This window comes from Denticeps clupeoides, chromosome 6 (assembly GCF_900700375.1).
Source record: "Denticeps clupeoides chromosome 6, fDenClu1.1, whole genome shotgun sequence".
Classification (NCBI taxonomy): domain Eukaryota; kingdom Metazoa; phylum Chordata; class Actinopteri; order Clupeiformes; family Denticipitidae; genus Denticeps; species Denticeps clupeoides.
Window position 1 is genome coordinate 12,532,435 of NC_041712.1, and position 18,812 is coordinate 12,551,246.

At 41.3% G+C, this 18,812-nt stretch overlaps 1 protein-coding gene across 1 annotated transcript; it reads right to left on the reverse strand.

The window, feature by feature from the left end:
* Positions 1–5,652: 5,652 nt before the first annotated feature.
* On the reverse strand, positions 5,653–7,824 carry avd (avidin). The gene is made up of 4 exons (XM_028984614.1): positions 7,639–7,824; positions 7,167–7,377; positions 5,807–5,927; positions 5,653–5,706 (listed from the first exon to the last, which is right to left on the reverse strand). The coding sequence occupies exons 1-4, from the start codon at positions 7,783–7,785 to the stop codon at positions 5,664–5,666; spliced, it is 522 nt and encodes a 173-aa protein (XP_028840447.1). The 5' UTR covers positions 7,786–7,824; the 3' UTR covers positions 5,653–5,663.
* Between the last annotated feature and the right edge of the window lie 10,988 nt (positions 7,825–18,812).

Below are 18,812 nucleotides of genomic sequence, written 5' to 3' on the forward strand. Positions count from 1 at the left end.
GCCATCTGATGTTAAGAGGCTGAATAGAGAGCCTCATCATATCATCAGAGTGACTGTCATAATGCAATACAGTTAATGATTGAGAGAGATGGGTTCATGGATTTGACGCGTTGAGGTCTTCCTACGTTTTGTCATATTAACCTTCAAAATCCAGCAGCATCAACATTGGAAGCTATGATTCTGTAAAGTGTGAAAAATCTTGAAAAATGTTCTGCAAAGCGTAAAAAAATACAGAGGTAAACAGGCTCCAGTCCAGAATGATGAAGGCTGTCACAATCAGTAAAAAATCCAGCAAATTGTAAAACTTTTCCTTAAGTACCAGGGGAAAATGACACATGGGAGGAACACACTACCGGTCTTCGCTTTCCGTTTGGACTCTTCAGACCTGCACCACTGATGGCAGGACTCACTTCAGTGATGACGGGCCGTTTAGCCCGACCACCTCTTACCCACCCTGGGAATCAAAGCCAACCACTTTCTCAGAGACATCCTGCCAGAAACGGATCACCAAGCGCAGCTGGAATCCAATATGTGGTCTCGGCTTTCTGATGCAGATGTGCACCAAAGTCAAGGACTTTAAATGTTTGCACCACTAGGTTTTCAGCCTATCTTAATCCTGCTGCTGGCCACTCAGGGCTGTTCGCATTTCCAATTGAATACACTCGGAGTAAATTCAGCCAAGCAACAGCAAATGCATGTCACTACAGATAAGTGGCATTTGACTTAAAAAAAGACAAGAATATTGAACCAGTACTTCAGGTAAAACTCTGATCATTAGTTGGCAGCACAAAGAGATGAAAGTCTTTAAAGGCGCCATGAGCCAAACTCTGATGGGAGAGATGCATAGGAGGCACCTATGCAATGGTATGGGAGGATTTTTTTTTCTCCCCATCATCAGAAATTATCATTTGAGTGTGCTTTTGCCAATGCATTTTATTACCATTTAAATGAGATTTGCATGTAATGCATCTGGATGACTTTGGACTCTTGATCAATGTCATCAATATTTATTACGGTCATCGCTGTGAGTCACTCTGTATTATTATGCATGGCAAATACACTCAAGACCTTATCTGGCTCCAGCTCAGAAAACCCTCAGCAGAAACTCCAGCTCACCTGAGGTGGAGGTGGAGGTTTTATGAAATCCAAATGTTTTTGCTTGAGGTCAAGGCCTTGCAGGCATACAGAGGATGTTTGACTGAAAAGTAATCAATTAGTATTTAAAAAAAAAAAAATCATTATGGTACTTCTGCTGACATTCATTTCAAGTAATGGTTCACGATCTGACTATCTGGCTTTTATATTTCACTTTTCATGATTTTGACTCTAACGATGACCCGACTACAGTGGAAGAGAGCAGTGAATTGCTCTGGAGTCTGAGGACCATATTTGTGAAGATAGAGGACATGTAACTTTCTCAGCCTTAACAAGTGTGGTAAAGAGTGAAGGGTCATCATCACTAATTACTCACACCGACACTTAATTAGAACATAGATTGTGCATACAGTACAGAAACGATTAAGTGGACCACGTACTTCATCAGTGGATATGAAGCGAAAAAACAACTGTGAATAGTAGATTCAAAAATCGCATAGACTGTCTTTCAATAAAGGCCACTACTGTTCCAGCTCCCTGCCTGGAATGCCAGTTACACCATGATAATGATATGTGGATTGGGAGAACTACGAAGAGCTTTACGGCTAACTCTCTACTGCCAGTACTGATCACTGATGCTTGGACTGATGCGAATTCCGATGGTTTACATTTTATGTTGTTAAGGAATTAAATATGCATTGGTAGTGTCTCATCCCACAGCACCATGTGGGAACCCCAAATTTAGCAACTTTTCCACCTCAATAATTCAGCACTGACTTGCTTGTCTCTGCTGAATCTGACACACACACACACACACACACACACACACACACACACACACACACACACACACACACACATATATATATATATATATATATATATATATATATATATATATATGCGCATCACAGACCATTACAGAAATACATACTCTTTTCACTCACTAGCCCAGGCTATACTCACTGCTTTTATACTGTATCACCTGCCAACAAGAGTTTTTACCGGATCTATACCACAAAGCCATGTCAGACTGTATTTAATGATAGAGACTTCTGCATAAGGACTTCTGCCAAATGCCGTAAATGATTTGTATTTACAACAACACTGTAAACTCTTACATTTCAGTGAATTGCCACCAGGATCCCAATTAACACCAGACTACAAGCCTACTTCAAGGTGCAACCAGCTATTCCTCATTTCCACCCAGGCCTAATGGCAACCGACAGAGTTAATCGGCTATTAATTGCAACATTATGAGAACACCTCTCCAGCATCAGTGATGGACAGTTGCAGGTTATGCCTGATACCATGCTAAATTCTCCAGTGTAATTCCACGTCGAGCTCTTGAATTGATTGTCCTTGGGGGAGAGCTCAGATCAGACTCCTGATGGAGGTGGCGAAGCCAAACGCTTGAACAGAAGATGGGGGTGGAAACTCCTCCGCATTCTCGCCTCTGTACGTTCATTTTGCATTTGGGTGCATTTTTTTTTTTTAAATGAGAGAGGACAAATGATCGTGTCATCTTTCCGTCTGGGATAATGTTGGGAGATAATTTCCTGGTACAATGTGATAAGAGAATAGAGCAAATTCTTCGCTTAAAAAGCGGGAAGGAAAAAAAAAAAAAGATTTAATGAGCATTTTCATGTGCTTTCTCTGTACTGTACGCTGCAGCCCACAAGGAAGGGAGCTTGGCTGAAAGCACACAGGAAAGAAAGAAAAAAACTAGCGCATGCATGAATTTTTTATTTGCTGATCATATTAAGCCAATTAAGCAATTTTACATTACAATTGCTTGTCGTCACTCAGTACACTGAGATGTACTGCAAGCGCATCTTAAAATGGTTTTTAAAATGCAACAGATGCACTGTGGTTATTTATATCACTAAGCAGATTATTGCCTTCTCCAGACATTCTCTGACATATTTCCCTGTGATCTTTTATCTTCTTAATTATGACTTGACCAATTTCTTTTTTTTTTTTTTCGGCGGGGGGATTTTAGCGTCATGAGCTTAAAGGCCTTGGCTGACACAGTCTGTCTACATGAAAGCCAAGTGAAGTAATAAGGGGTGGTGATTTGGCAGGACTGCATGGGAGTTTATTTGGGAAAATAAAAACAAAGCTGGTTCTGTCCACGGGAGCATATGCTTTCACTTTGCTTTTGTTTGCTCCATTTTATAGATCAAACAAATCATGTAGCTGTGAAGCAGAAACCAACTGGCCAACCATGGCAACGTTTTTTTTATAAATAATTTTACCAAAAAAAAAGTCATTTGAAAGGGGGAAGACAAATATTACACACAAACAATACCTTAGAGTGGATATTGACATTTTGACTAATAAACCGGCATTCAGGTTTTATATGTGTGTGTGTGTGTGTGTGTGTATGGAGCATGAAGGTTTGCCAGCAAAACAGACCCAGAGGTAAATATATATTTTTTTTATATATATTTTTTTTTTATTTGATTTTTTCCTTTGGGTCTGTTTTTCTGGCAAACCTGCTTGCTCCACAGGGTTGACAGGCAGCAGAACCTTAATTATCTGAGTTTCTCCCACCCAGCCTAAAGTTATATTGACTTGTAATACATCTTCAAATATTGCTCATCTTAATTTCTTGTGCTTCTTATGTTTGACAAGCCTGTCATGCAATATTGGAGGGTCTGATGATCAGATAAAAGGGACAGTGGAGGTGAAGCCCTGTAAGAATGAGGAAACTTGGTACTTTTTATTCTACCACTGGCTGCATGGATGCATTATAAAAATAAAAAACAAATAAATAAAAATAAAAAAAAACTGTATTCCTAAACCTAAAACCTGTATACTAAAAGTATGCACACAAACACACAGATATTAAACAAGAAAAAAATTCTTATCTCTGTACACACACATTTGGACCTGTGCTCAAGGCTGCCAGGCTGAGGGAGGAGAACTGAGGTGCAAACAGATAAAAATGACTGTCCATCACACACATACAGTGTACAGAGCATTTGGCTGCTTGTGGAGTGTAGGCGCTAAGTGGAGTGAAATTGGCGGGTGATGGTGTCCCTGCCTGGACGTACATGATTCTCATCATTATTGATGATTGAAAGAAAAGATGGTGGCGGCATGTCGGGGGGGGGGGGGCGCAGAAACAAAGTGTGCAGCCGTGTACAGCTGGATGATTTTATGGCATGCTACTGATCTGGTGCAAAGCAGAAGCAAAGCAACGCAGCCAAGGTGTTCATGTTGGAGCGCAAATTGAAGCATTTTATGCCCAAGAGGAGCTGCCGGAGGGAAAACGTGCCTCACTTGTTTTTTAAAAAAAAAAAAAAAAAAAGAGGCAGCAGAAATTGGTAGAATATGTTTGATAAGGCTGTGAAGAGCCATAATTTACTTTAGCACATGGGGAAAAAATAGAACGATCATCTCAAATCCCATAGCTTGACTAATCATGTGGTAAACATTTCCTCAATCATTCATGCCAAGAACCCTAAAGACTGATACCTAATTCTTAACTGGGGAATAAATCCTCTAATGCTTCTCCAGTTCAATACTAATTAATGTTTATAGGTATACCCATGGCATTCTGTGATTGGCTCTAGGCTAATCTGATATTTTTAGGAACAGCGAACTAATAACATGGTTTTTAAAAACCACGTGAAATTATGCCCTCTATGTAGCCTACATGAATCTCACAGGGAATATATAAACAGGTTCATTTATCAGTTTTCCAATCCTAATAATCCAGGTCAGGGTAATGAAAAGCTACACCCCAAGCAAAAGTCAGCTAAGCAGTCAACAGGCTAACACTAATCATGGAGCACTAATCATATAGGGATACTGGTGGCCTAGCAGGCAAGTAGGTGGACTTAACCAAAGCGGGTGCAGGTTCAAATCCTGGTCAAGATGCCAGTCCCCACACACTGCTCCCTGGCATTCTTAAAGCACGTTTTCACAAACTTTTCATCTTAACTCCAGATACTCATACAAGCTGTAGCAGTTCCCAAATCCTTCCAAAAAAAAAAAATTACAAAGCACAACAGACTCCTTTCATAGGCAGCAGGGGAAGATACAAAGACTCTCCACACCTCAGGTTAAATTAACAGCACAGAGATGCCACACACGTCATCCTATGCCCCACTCCTCGCCCCCATGTGACAATTGCATTAGGCAGGCTGCCATGTTGAGAACAGAGGAAGATTACCTTTGCGCCCATCAAAAAGGTGCAATCGTGCACCTTCGACTCCAGTGTGTCAGTTTTTCCTAGATTACAGGAAGGCAGGCATGAGAATTGTTCAACTTGCCTCCACAGGAAACTGTTCTAAAATAGGTTCTCAGCGCTATTGTTAACTGATTAACTGAGCTGGGGATGGCAGCCTATTAGGCCTACATTTAAAGTCACTTTAGAGCTCTGTGATGCTTAAATATTGCACAAGTCAGGTGATGTTCTACAGAAGATAAGTACTGCTGGATTTCTTTTATTATTATTATAATTTTTTTTTTTAAATAAATAAATTTAAAAAATAAAAAAAAATAAAATAAAATAAATAAAAATAAAAAAAAAAAAAGCAGAGGAACTGGAATTTAAATCACTTTATTTCATGGACAAAAGTGAAGCGATCCTCACCAAACCTGCAGTGAGGAGAGGGAGAGAGAGAGAGAGAGAGAGAGGAAGAATTCAACCCCACAAGTCAGTGGCCACATTATTGTAATGCTAGATATGGTGGAATACCTGGTGCTCCTCCAGTTGTCTGAAAGCCCCCTGGCAACAGTGCGCAGCATCCACTGAGTCCTCAGCTCCCACCTGCCATCAGGCAGCATGAAACACTGACCAACCCATGAGGAGATGGAGCCTAAGACAAAAAGATGCAAAGATCCGAATGGAAAATTTAAAAGGTGATTCTGGGTACAACAGTTGATCGCTTATAAAATAATTTATATATAATTTCACATTTCTAGGTCTACTAATACCCTTGCACCCCCGTGCAGCATTCCCACTCCTGGCCTGGTTCCACAGTGTGGAGAATATAGGCAGGTCCAGGATGTTAGTGTAGCACCACGATGAAACAGCACATTCACAGTTGCCTACCCCACCACTACCAGTAATTAAGTTTTGGACTAATAATCTTATTGATTTACTTGTGTGCTGCATTCACATCTGAGCCAATGGCAAAGCAGTTCCTTTGGAAAAGAAGCCAGGTATCGGGAACTTTTCATACACCATCCGGTGAGTGACTAATAATAAATATTTAAAAGCCTCATGCAAATTTCAAACACTTAAATCCTCTCAGCCTGAACGATGTGCATGTTTGCAAAAGCTAGAGATATAAAATCTTTGCAGCAACTAATTTCAATACCTTGAATTGGCTCATAAACCTAAGAGAATTGAAACTTAACTAGAATTGAACTAAGCCAATCAGGTAATTGGAGGTCAAAGAATGAGTCATTCGAGGTTAAAGCCCACTCATTTAAATTTAACCTGCATATTATTGCTGCAACACAGTCTAAGCAAAATTTCATACTGTACTTAATTGTCATACATTTACCAAACTACTCCTTTCATATGCTAGAATGTGGCAAATGAGAAGCACTTGTTGGGTAGAGAATAAAAAAAAAAAAAAAAAAAAAAAAGAATAAATCTAAATCGCCTAACGGCTGCTTTAATGCACCATGATCGCAGCGGGCAGCGCTGAATCATTTCATCCTACTTATCGAAACGTCCTACCAAATGCAACTGCGCATGCGCACGCCCATAAACGCACGGATTTCAAAGTTTAGTTGGTGTAATTGTTTAGTTGGAGCAATACAGCACCAAATAACAAATCAGTGATTTTTGGACGGTAAAGGGTCATAATTGATATTCAAACAGGTAAAACACTGGAGGTAGGACAATTTTATGGATGTTTCTGAGCTATCACAACATATTACTTGTTTATGGACTGTATAATAGTATATAAACAAATTGCACGTCGCATTTTTTCAGTCTAGCAGGAACAGCAGCTATAAAAAAAAAATGCTGCGGTAGGAAATTCTGACAAGGCAGGACAATCCGCCAGAACACCCGGTAACCGGGGCCGCGCCGGGTTCCGCACCTCCTCTCCACAGCGCCGAGAAAGCGAGCGCGGGTCGCGCTCCGTCGCCGACGAAGCCCAGCAGCTTGGCTTCTCTCCCCGGCCCGGCAGCCCCGAGGGAGCTCTCCACCGCCGTCACGTACGAGCCCCGGAGCTCGGGGCCCGTGGCGCGCAGGCGCAGCGCGGAGCCGAGGTCGCTGCGCCACAGTCCGGTGACGTTGCACTGCGTCGCCTGCAAGGCACCCGATTAAAAGCGCCGCCTGGCTCCTAGCGGCTCGGCAGCAGAAATTTAATTTGCTACAACAACTGCGCGCAATTAACGCGTTTAAATGGGCCGCCTAATTACAAAACAGCCCGTAGAAGATAGTTTAATTAAAAAAAAAAAAAAAAAAAAAAGGCCTCGTTTTTATCCCGTTCGGCTTGGTTAAAAGTGACTGACGACACCGCGTTTAATTAAACGCCATCCAGGAAGTTAAAGGCGCTTCGCTCCTACCTTATCGGCCGCGCACGGCGTTTCAAAACGCGGCCCGGATAAAATCTCCCCATTACCGCCGTTCGCCAGACTCGCCCCCAGCCCCAGATAAAGCAGCAGTAGCGGCGGCGGCGGCGGTAAAAGGCGTGAAAAGCGTCCCGGATCCATGTCGACGACGAAGACCGCCACCGCGCGCCTTTAAGTCGCATTTCAGTCGGAGCGCCGCTGGGATTTAATTGAAAACGCTTCGTTCTGGGCGTGGACTTTAAACCACTTCAATTAAGACGCGTTAAATGGGACATGCGCAGAAAACTGACCGAAGTTCGTTCTGAGCCTTCTGATGCGGGTCTACGATGACGGGCTGATACTAGACTGATCGAATGCACGCTTCTCTGGATTTACAACGTCAGACTAGGGGAAAAGTTTTATATTTTACGAACTTTTATACAGTACGTTTTGAGTTGTCCACTCTGCAGATGGGGGGGTCCAACCAAGGTGGAGGACGGACTCAACCTGGTTGTCTATTGTCTTATGTAGTCTTGGAGTTGACCAAATGTTGGGGTGGGTGTAGTTTGTCCCATCTACTGGCTCTGCGTGTCCCCAGATGGGCCTGGGTGGATTTCGGGGTTGCCTATGGGGGTCAATGGTGGGACTGGCATTCATTGTAAGGGGACTGGCATACCCATCCCCTTAGAACAGCACACACCAACACCATATACTGTATGAGCGAGCAAGATGAAACATGGGGCCCCCATTCTCTGTTTGCCATGTGAGGATGATCTGGCCACCCGGTCGGCGTCTGGGTTGGTTTTGGAGTCTGGAAGTATAGAGTATATATATTCAAATTTTATTTATCACATACATAGTCATGCACGGTATGCAGTGAAATGCTTTTAGCGACTGCTACAGACCACAATATTGCAAATGTTGCAAGTATACAATGAAGACCAATATGCAAATATTGCAAGCATAACCAAATATTACACTTTTAAGTCTTTAAAATAAAATATGTTTTATGGTAGTAGCCTAGTGGGTAACACACTTGCCTATGAACCAGAAGACGCAGGTTCAAATCCCACTTACTACCATCGTGTCCCTGAGCAAGACACTTAACCCTAAGTTGCTCCCTGTAACTACTGATTGTAAGTCGCTCTGGAAAAGGGCGTCTGATGAATGCTGTAAATGTAAATGTGTGTAACAGGAAGGGTGAAGGTGTGCAAATGAGTGAAAGTCAATATGTGTGTGTGTGTGTGTGTATATATACAGTGTGTATGTATATATTAGTGGTGGGCCGTTATCGGCGTTAACGTGCTGCGTTTACGTGAGACTCTTATCGGGCGATAAAAAAAATATCGCTGTTAATCTATTCACAAAGTTGGGTTGGGAGCTGGGTCTATACTACGCAAGCTATTGTGCCGGAGTTAAATGGTTACACTAGATTTATAAGTATATTTCTTCTTTCTTGTGTCTTTTATTTTCTTATTTTCTAAAGACTTTTATTTTGTTTTTGAGACCCGGTTTAGTTCTGTTGGACACATGGCGTGAGTTGTGAGGTGCGTGGGGTTTGTGTGCAAAAAGTTATTTCTTTCATTTAAATTTATGTACATATTTGGAATATTTTGCATTTGTGTTATTTTGTGAATATTTTTTATGTTCTTTTAATACTGTATATTGTAGAGAGAGGTGCAGAAAGACGCGATGTGTGACGCGATGTTCTGACGCGACCTTGCTTTTTGTACAGGAATGCAGTATTGTAAATTGTGAATGCTTTATGTTAATGTTCAGTTCTCTTGGACACATGGCGTGAGTTGTGAGAGAAGAGAGAGGTGCAGAAAGATGCAATGTTCTGACGCGACCTTGCTTTTTGTACAGAATACACTTTGCACAGAAAATCTCTTGGGCGTCAGCTCATCATTTGTGGTTCAAGAAACGAAAAAAAAAAAGTTACACAACGCAGAAGAAGAACCGCTACACTATGATTACTTGCACCTTGATATTTTAGCGCGGATGTATACCTGGCCGAATTGCACTGTAGGAGGCGAGAACGAGTCTTCGAACTGTGAAATGACCACATCAAACGTGACGTGGTAACATGGATGCAGCTATTTAACTGAATAAACAGTTGGTAAACACAAGTACATCTTATTGAACATAATTTATTTTCATCACCAATTATCATAGTGGAACAGCTTTCTCAAGCAGTTTGTGATGCATTTTGGAAACAGGAGATGAGCCCCTGGTCTAATGCGCCACCTGGCTTGAGAAACCCGTTCTCAAAGAGTTACATTTACATTTACAGCATTTATCAGACACCCTTATCCAGAGCGACTTACAATCAGTAGTTACAGGGACAGTCCCCCCCTGGAGCAATTTGGGGTTAAGTGTCTTGCTCAGGGACACAATGGTAGTAAGTGGGATTTGAACCCAGCCTTCTGGTTCATAGGCGAGTTTGTTACCCACTAGGCTACTACCACCCAAGACTTACTTTTAGTCATTATTTGGGTAGCACACATATTCTGAATGCCTTCGGCAGAATTCAAATGATCAATTTTAATATAGATTATTCTAGATTAATGTAGATGAATCTATATTACTCTAGATTAATCTAGATTAATTCCAAGATTACAGTGAGATTAGAGATTTTGTGCTAAGAGTAAAAAGAGCAGAGATTTTGTGCAAAGTGAGTTTGTGCAAAGAGTCCAGAGTGTATAGGAGTTCTATGTAGTGTTGTTGTTGAGAGCTCGGACAGCCTGCAGGAAGAAGCTCTTCCTCATTCTTTCTGTGTTGGACTTCAGGGAACGGAAGGGCTTCCCTGATCACAGCAGAGAGAGCAGTCCATTGTTGCGGTGGCTGAGGTCCTTCACTATCTTCCTGGCCCTGGTTGAAGGTCAGGGAGTTTGGTACAGATGATGCGTTCAGCGTTCTGCATGGTGTTTTTACCGAACCAGGTTGAGATGTTTCCAGTCAGGATGCTCTCTATGGTGCTGGAGTAGAAGTTCCTAAGCACCATTGGAGGGCAGTCTAAAGTCTCTCAGGCATCTAAGGTGGTAGAGATGCTGCCGGGCCTTTTTCACCACGGTGTTGATGTGACATGACTATGACGGGTCCTGCGTGATGTGAATACCGAGGTATCGGAAGCTGTCCACTCTCTCCACTGGGCTCCTGTCTGGTAGTTCCTCTCCTGCTTGGTACTAAAGCCCACTATCAACTCCTTTATCTTGCTGACGTTCAGGTATAGGGAGTGTGTGTGTGTGTGTGTGTGTGTGTGTGTGTGTGTGTGTGTGTGAGAGAGAGAGTGTTTGTGTATATATACAGTGGAGGAAATAATTATTTGACCCCTCGGTGATTTTGTGAGTTTGTCCAATGACAACGAAATGAAAAGTCTCAGAACAGTATCATTTTAATGGTAGGTTTATGTTAACAGTGACAGATAGCACATCAAAAGGAAAATTGAAAAAAATAACTTTAAATAAAAGATAGAGAATGATTTGCATTTCATTGGGTGAAATAAGTATTTGAACCCTCTAACAAAAAAAGACTTAATACTTAGTGGCAAAACCCTTGTTTGCAAGCACAGAGGTCAAACGTTTCTTGTAGTTGATGACCAAGTTTGCACACATTTTAGGAGGAATTTTGGTCTACTCCTCTTTGCAGATCATCTCTAAAATCACTAAGGTTTCGAGGCTGTCTCTCTGCAACTTTGAGCTTCAGCTTCCTCCATAGGTTTTCTATTGGATTAAGGTCAGGAGACTGACTAGGCCACTCTATGACCTTAATGTGCTTCTTCTTGAGCCACTCCTTTGTTGCCTTTTCTGTATGTTTTGGGTCATTGTCGTGCTGGAACAACCATCCACGACCCATTTTAAATTTCCTGGCAGAGGGAAGGAGGTTGTCGCTCCGGATTTTATGATACATGGCTCTGTCCATTTTCCTGTTGATGCGGTGAAGTTGTCCTGTGCCCTTAGCAGAAAAACACCCCCAAAGCAAAATGTTTCCACCTCCATGCTTGACAGTGGGGACGGTGTTTTGGGGGTCATAGGCAGCATTTTTCTTCCTCCAAACACGGCGAGTTGAGTTAATGCCAAAGAGTTCAATTTTGGTCTCATCTGACCACAGCACCTTCTCCCAGTCACTCTCTGAATCATTCAGGTGTTCATTGGCAAACTTCAGACGGGCCTGCACATGTGCCTTCTTGAGCAGGGGGACCTTGCGAGCACTGCAGGATTTTAATCCATTGTGGTGTAATGTATTTCTTGGTGACTGTGGTCCCAGCTACTTTGAGGTCATTAACTAACTCCTCCCGTGTAGTTCTCACCTTTCTCAGAATCATTGAGACCCCATGAGGTGAGATCTTGCGTGGAGCCCCAGACCGAGGTCGATTGATGGTCATTTTGTGCTCCGTCCATTTTCGAACAATTGCAGCAACAGTTGTCACCTTCTCTCCCAGCTTCTTACTAATGGTTTTGTATCCCATTCCAGCCTTGTGCAGGTCTACAATTTTGTCTCTGACATCCTTGGACAGCTCTTTGGTCTTTCCCATGTTGGAGAGTTTTGAGTCTGCCTGAATGATTGATTCTGTGGACATAATCTTTTATACAGGTGACTAGTTAAGACAGGTGTCATTAATGAGGGTGACTAATTGACTAGGCGTGTCTAACTACTCTGTGGGAGCCAGAACTCTTAATGGTTGGTAGGGGTTCAAATACTTATTTCACTCAATGAAATGCAAATCAGTTTCTATCTTTTATTTAAAGTTAAAGTTATTTTTCCAATTTTGCTATCTGTCACTGTTAAAATAAACCTACCATTAAAATGATACTGTTCTGAGGTCAAATAATTATTTCCTCCACTGTGTGTGTGTGTGTGAGTGTGTGTGTGTGTGTGTGTGTGTGTGTGTGTGTGTATATATATATATATATATATATATATTTTTTTTTTTTTTTTTTTTTTTTTTTTTTTCTCACATGCACATATAGGGAGTGTTAGTGTTTCTACAGCATTTATTTCTGTGTCTCCATGTTGAGTGAGTGTGACAATATGTGTACATGAGCTTGTGTATGTCTGTGTCACATCAGGTATTAGACAAAATAAAAGTGTTTAGGAAATAAGAAACTAAAAGACACAAGAAAGAAGAAATATACTTATAAATCTAGTGTAACCATTTAACTCCGGCACAATAGCTTGCGTAGTATAGACCCAGCTCGCAACCCAACTTTGTGAATAGATTAACGGCGATATTTTTTTTATCGGCCGATAAAAGTCTCACGTTAACGCAACACGTTAACGCCAATAACGGCCCACCACTAGTATATATATATATATATATATATATATATATATATATATTCTCGCACGTATAGGGAGTGTTAGCGTTTCTACAGCATTTATTTCTGTGTCTCCATGTTGAGTGAGTGTGACAATATGTGTGCATGAGCTTGTGTATGTCTGTGTCACATCAGGTATTAGACTCTAACTCACTCAGAACATCTCAGGCTCTCCCAGAGGTGGGAGCCTGATTACCCCGCACCACAGTCCCTGTCAGTGGATAATGCCCTCGGCCACCGGCACATTGGTGCTTCGGGACTGTATACTGTAGTACTGTCTACACTCTCTGCTGTTGCTTGGAAGGGACTGGCCCTCCTGGCTTTGTCGAGCTCCTGCTGGAAGGTGGGGGACCCTTGATTGTCTGGGCCCAGAGCCCAGCCTCCTGGGGCTTCTGCACTGTGCCTTCCGGATGGCCCCCTCTCTGGAGCTACAACTCCCTCTGGGGGCTACAGTTGTCCCTGTGGTGGTCTTTCTGGGACTCCCGTGCCCTGGTGAGCCTCTGAATGTCTAGGACCCAGGTCTCTTCCATCTCTGCTTCATATCCTGGAGGGCAGAGTTCCCGCCAAACACACACTAGTAGACGTTTACATGGAAATACCTTATGAAGGTGTACACATAAGTGTTCACACATGTATCCATGTACACACTCTTTCATATGTCATCTGTGTTACTGACAGACCCAGAACATTGGTGCAGTCCTCTTATAGGTGAGGAATATGGAGTGTGGCCCACTCTGGAAATCACAACCTAGTGAAAGAGGGTGACTGTGTATGAATAGCTACTTTTAGGTACTTTCCCTGTTAACAAATCTAAAAAAATGTGCCTCTAAATCCATGTGGAAACAAATGAATTTAAAAAATGGCAGTTCACCAAGTTAACATCATATATAGTACAGGCCAAAAATTTTGATACACCTTCTGATTCAATGTGTTTTCTTTATTTTAATGACCATTTACATTGGAAGATTCTCACTGAAGGCATCAAACTATGAATGAACACACGTGGAGTTAAGTACTTAACAAAAAAGGGTGAAATATCTGAAAACATGTTTTATATACTAGTTTCTTTGCTCTGATTACTGCTTTGCACACTATTGCCATTCTCGTCACCTGAAATGGTTTTCCAACAGTCTTGAAGGAGTTCCCAGGGGTGTTTAGCACTTGTTGGCCCCTTTGCCTTCACTCTGCAGTCCAGCTCACCCCAAACCATCTCGATTGGGTTCAGGTCCGGTGACTGTGGAGGCCAGGTCTCCACTTTTTGTTAAGTACATAACGCCACATGTGTTCATTTGTAGTTTCAGTGAGAATCTACCAATGTAAATGGTCATGAAAATAAAGAAAACACATTGAATCAGAAGGTGTGTCCAAACCATTGGCCTGTACTGTATGAAGTTTCTCTTCAGTTACATAATCATCTATACCAATCAATGAAGATTTCACTACTATAGTTATTGTTCTTTTCTTATTGTCTATTATGTGGTCCATGTTTTTTTGTGCATTGATTTCAATAAACATTGAAATAAGCCAAATGCAAACATTTTAAGACATTTAAATCAGAATTTTTAGAAACCAAGCTAAGGTGCTGTTTTTACAATGTGAGGAATATTGAATGCAACATTAATTGGCTGAACACAAATGTAGTAATTACTAAAAATCTAAAATTAAACATTATGTTATGCAATACAAAAGAACCACTAATATGTAAGTGCCAAGTTTAAATGAATTCCTCATTTACTGTAAGTTGTGCTCTTATTTGAGTAGGTCCACCATCATGATACATTTACATTTACATTTACGGCATTTGGCAGACGCCCTTATCCAGAGCGACTTACAACGTGCTTTCAAGTTACCATCGATGAAGAGATCAATTCCGGTTCACTAGGACCCCAACTATGAATACATCTATTTAATTCACTCTGTTGTAGATTCTGTACACAAAGTTTGACAACAAGAAAATTACAATTTAATCTAAATATTCTTTAAAGAGGAAGGTCTTGAGCTGTCGTTTGAAGGTGCTCAGTGACTGAGCTGTTCTGACCTCGAGGGGAAGTTCATTCCACCACCGAGGGGCCAAGACGGAGAAGAGTCTAGATGAATGTTTTCCTTTTACCTTCAGAGATGGAGGGACCAGGCGAGCAGTACTGGAGGCTCGGAGTATACGAGGTGCAGTGCGAGGTGTAATAAGGGCTGTGAGGTAGGATGGTGCTGCTCCATGTTTGGCTTTGTAGGCCAGCATCAGTATTTTGAACCTGATGCGTGCAGCTACTGGGAGCCAGTGAAGGGAACGTAGCAGAGGGGTGGTGTGGGAGAATTTGGGAAGGTTGAAGATCAGTCGTGCTGCTGGATTTGTATGAGTTGTAGAGGTCGGATGGTACATAGTGGTAGACCAGCTAGAAGGGAGTTGCAGTAGTCCAGTCGTGAGATTACTAAGGACTGAACCAGTAGTTGGGTGGCCTGGGTTGACAGGTAAGGGCGGATTCGTCAGATATTGTAGAGAAGGAATCTACATGAGCGGGAAAGATTGCTGATGTGAGTTGAGAAGGAGAATTGGTTGTCTATTGTTACGCCAAGGTTGCGGGCTGTTGCAGAAGGAGAGAGCTGCGAGTTGTCTACCACTGATCTTTACTAGATACATTTAGTAACATAATAAGTAAATCTGCAAATAAGGACTTTCTTCAAAGCTATTCAGGTCAAGATTGGGAAAATAACTGATAAATAACATCATACAAAACTTGATCTATAGAAAATTCTATGGTTTTTGGGAGTTCTGTGTAGTTTTCCCAAAGTCCAAGTCCAGCTAAACCTGATGACTCAACATATAAGTCCCAGAATTCCCCTTCTGAGTAGGAATAGAGGGGTCTGCTGCAGGCAGCTGGCATTAGATCACCAGCATGATCTGACATGTCTGTTTTTGTGTGAGCACTGTTCTGCCACTTTTACTTTTCATACACATGGGGGGGTTCACAGAGAGCCATATCACCAGTGGCCAACTGTGCAGGGGATAGAAGATTAAAAGAAAGGAGTTGTGCTGCGGACGACTGTGCCAGGCTGGCAAAACAGAAGAACTGGCTGAGCTGACATATGGGAAGAACTGCAGGTTATGGGGAAGAAGCTAAGTGAGGTGACTATAAAGCATTGACAGCTGTCTGCTCCAAAGTGACAGCACTGAAAGATCAACTCTGGGGGCCACTGACAGTCGAGAAAAGAATCTGAAAGATGTGGACTACCCTGTGTTTTTTTTTTTTGTTTTTTTGCAATGAACGAACTTGAGGCCAGACTAGAGGCTACTGTACACCAGCCACATACACACACCTGACAAGCAGAGCACACCAGGGGTGAAGGCCGGCATCATGCAGGTGTAACTCCCAGCAAACAAGAACCAGATGGATGAACCCCAGGAGGCAAAATCAGCTACAGTGCTGAAAATGTCTCACCATCTTTCCTGTAGCCAGTCTCTGTCATGCTACATCATCTGACACTGGATGCATTAGAACGCTGTCATTCCTCAATACTCAATTAAATAGCAATATGACCTGACCTTAACCAGAGGTTTGTTTTTCTAGCATTTCATCTGTCATGTACCACTGAACCACGATGACTGGACAGGCTTGCAAGCTGGAGGATAGAGGCAAGTTTTGGTTAAATGGTGCTAAATGTAATGCATTTGTGTCATCTTACTGAAGCTTCAGCATTAACATTTATAAGCATGAAAGAATCCATGAATTTCTTGTGTCAGCTGTAAGACAAGGCGACAGCTAAGAAGAAGACAAAGCAAAAGGAAGAGGTAAAGGAAATGCATGCAGAGAACGAATTGTGAATTTATTGTAATCAAGTTTGCTGAAGTATGCGTAATAACTCACCTATTTTGCACAACTCTTGCATATGTTGCAACTTGTAGTGTTGTTGCCGTCAACGAAATGTATGATGAAGTTATGACATGAAGACAAGACGGAAATGCTGGTTATGTGACTATAAATATAACGAAATATATCATGTAATAATGTTGACAAATAATAACGTGACTAAATATGTTGTCCAAAATAAAAACTAGACTAAAATGTGTATGGACGTGACTAAAAGTGACTAAAATGACAGCTTGACTATAAGCTGTAAGACTATAAGACTATACTAAAACTAAATTAAAAGAGGCCATCAACAGGCCACTAACAACTATAGCTGCAAGTTTGCAGAAATTAATTATTTAGCACAGCATGTAAAATCTGTATTCACCCACAATCTTTTCTACACTGTGAGCATTAATGTGATATTCTTCTAGAAGTGGAAGATCTAGGTGAAGTAGCTTGACAATGCAAATAAATAAAATAAATAAATGTAAAAAAATACAAGGCAAATAACGACAAGTATCCTTGATTATTAGCAAGGTATTTAAACCCCCTGAGGAAATTGTGAAGCTGGTGAGACAAAAGGTTATGTTTCAGTCTAGTGTGCTAGAATTGATCCAGGAAATTAATATGCTTTATAGTGTTGATATTGGGTTGCTTGGGTCTCTCTATGGGTCTATGATTTCAAGAGGAAATTGTTGTGTTGTATCTGAAAACTCAAATTGAAGTATTTTATGTAAATGCTTGTTTTGTATTCTACATTCCTATATCCAAATGATGCACAAGCATAATCACTGCAATGAAATACCAGTAATGAATGGAGTTTGTCACATCAGTCACCCTCGCTCAACATTAGCTAATTATTACTATTCAGGAATACAGATTAATAAATGGGGTGAAAACACTCATATTGGATTTGCTGTATTCTCCATATTTTGATTTGTCCTTGTCTACAGGTCCATCTGAAATGTGAAAGCTAGGTAAGAGGTAATTGTGTTGTGACTCTTGCTATCCTTTGGGTATACAGCTATGAGGGAATTATTATGAATCCAGCAATTACTCTGTCATTCATTTGATGCCAACTCATTACAAATGGCCATTAGCCTATAATGGTTATTCAGATAACATTAAGCATTTTTCTATTTTCATAATGTCTGTTTTTTAAAAAGTGTGCACATCCCTGTTTAAAAAGACAGGTTATGCAATTGTGTACACTTCTCCAGACTGAAAACCCTGAAGTTTTTTTAATGATGGCAGGTGTGAATCCAAGAAATCTGAATACTGTACTTAAATCAATTTAAGGGTGTGCACACGTTTTTTTTTTTTTTACTTTTTTGTGTATCTTGCATCTTGCAAATTGTCATCTGTCATATTAAAGGTGGGAATGTTATGAAAGGATTTACATCACAAAAACCTAGTATTTTAACCTTTAGCATGTACACCACTGTTTATTTGGTGTCTTTATTAGATGTGTCTCCCAGAATGATACTGAGTGATCAGCATGACAAATTTGCTGCATATCAAATCCATTTGTCATTCTGAACTCCTGCCTGGTTTACCCTGTTGGATGTACATTCCCAGACAGGTTAGGGCAGATAAGTGCCACAGATCAACTGCATTGCTCATGTAGTCCCTAAGAATGGTAACAATTCACAGACATTTCCCTATACAGACACCAACACTCCTGTCATGATGATACGGGGAGACAAATCATTCCCTTCAGACGTGTGGAATGCCCTACTTTTCAGTGTGAAATCTCTCCCGCCTGCTCTCAGTTGAAGACCTTGGACTCAAGTCTGCTGGTGATGAGTCAGAGATTCACACAGCAGAACAAGAAGGAGTGTGTTAAAGTGGAGCAGCCGAGGAGTGGGAATTCAGGATACATTTTGCATTTTGATATGAGTATTATGTCTACACTGTCTGCATGCATAAGGTGAAAAAACTATATCCTGCAGCACCAAGTCTGTAGCATGACTGGATTTGATGAAAATATCCCGTGTTCCCTGTGCATGTTGCTCAATTAAAGGCA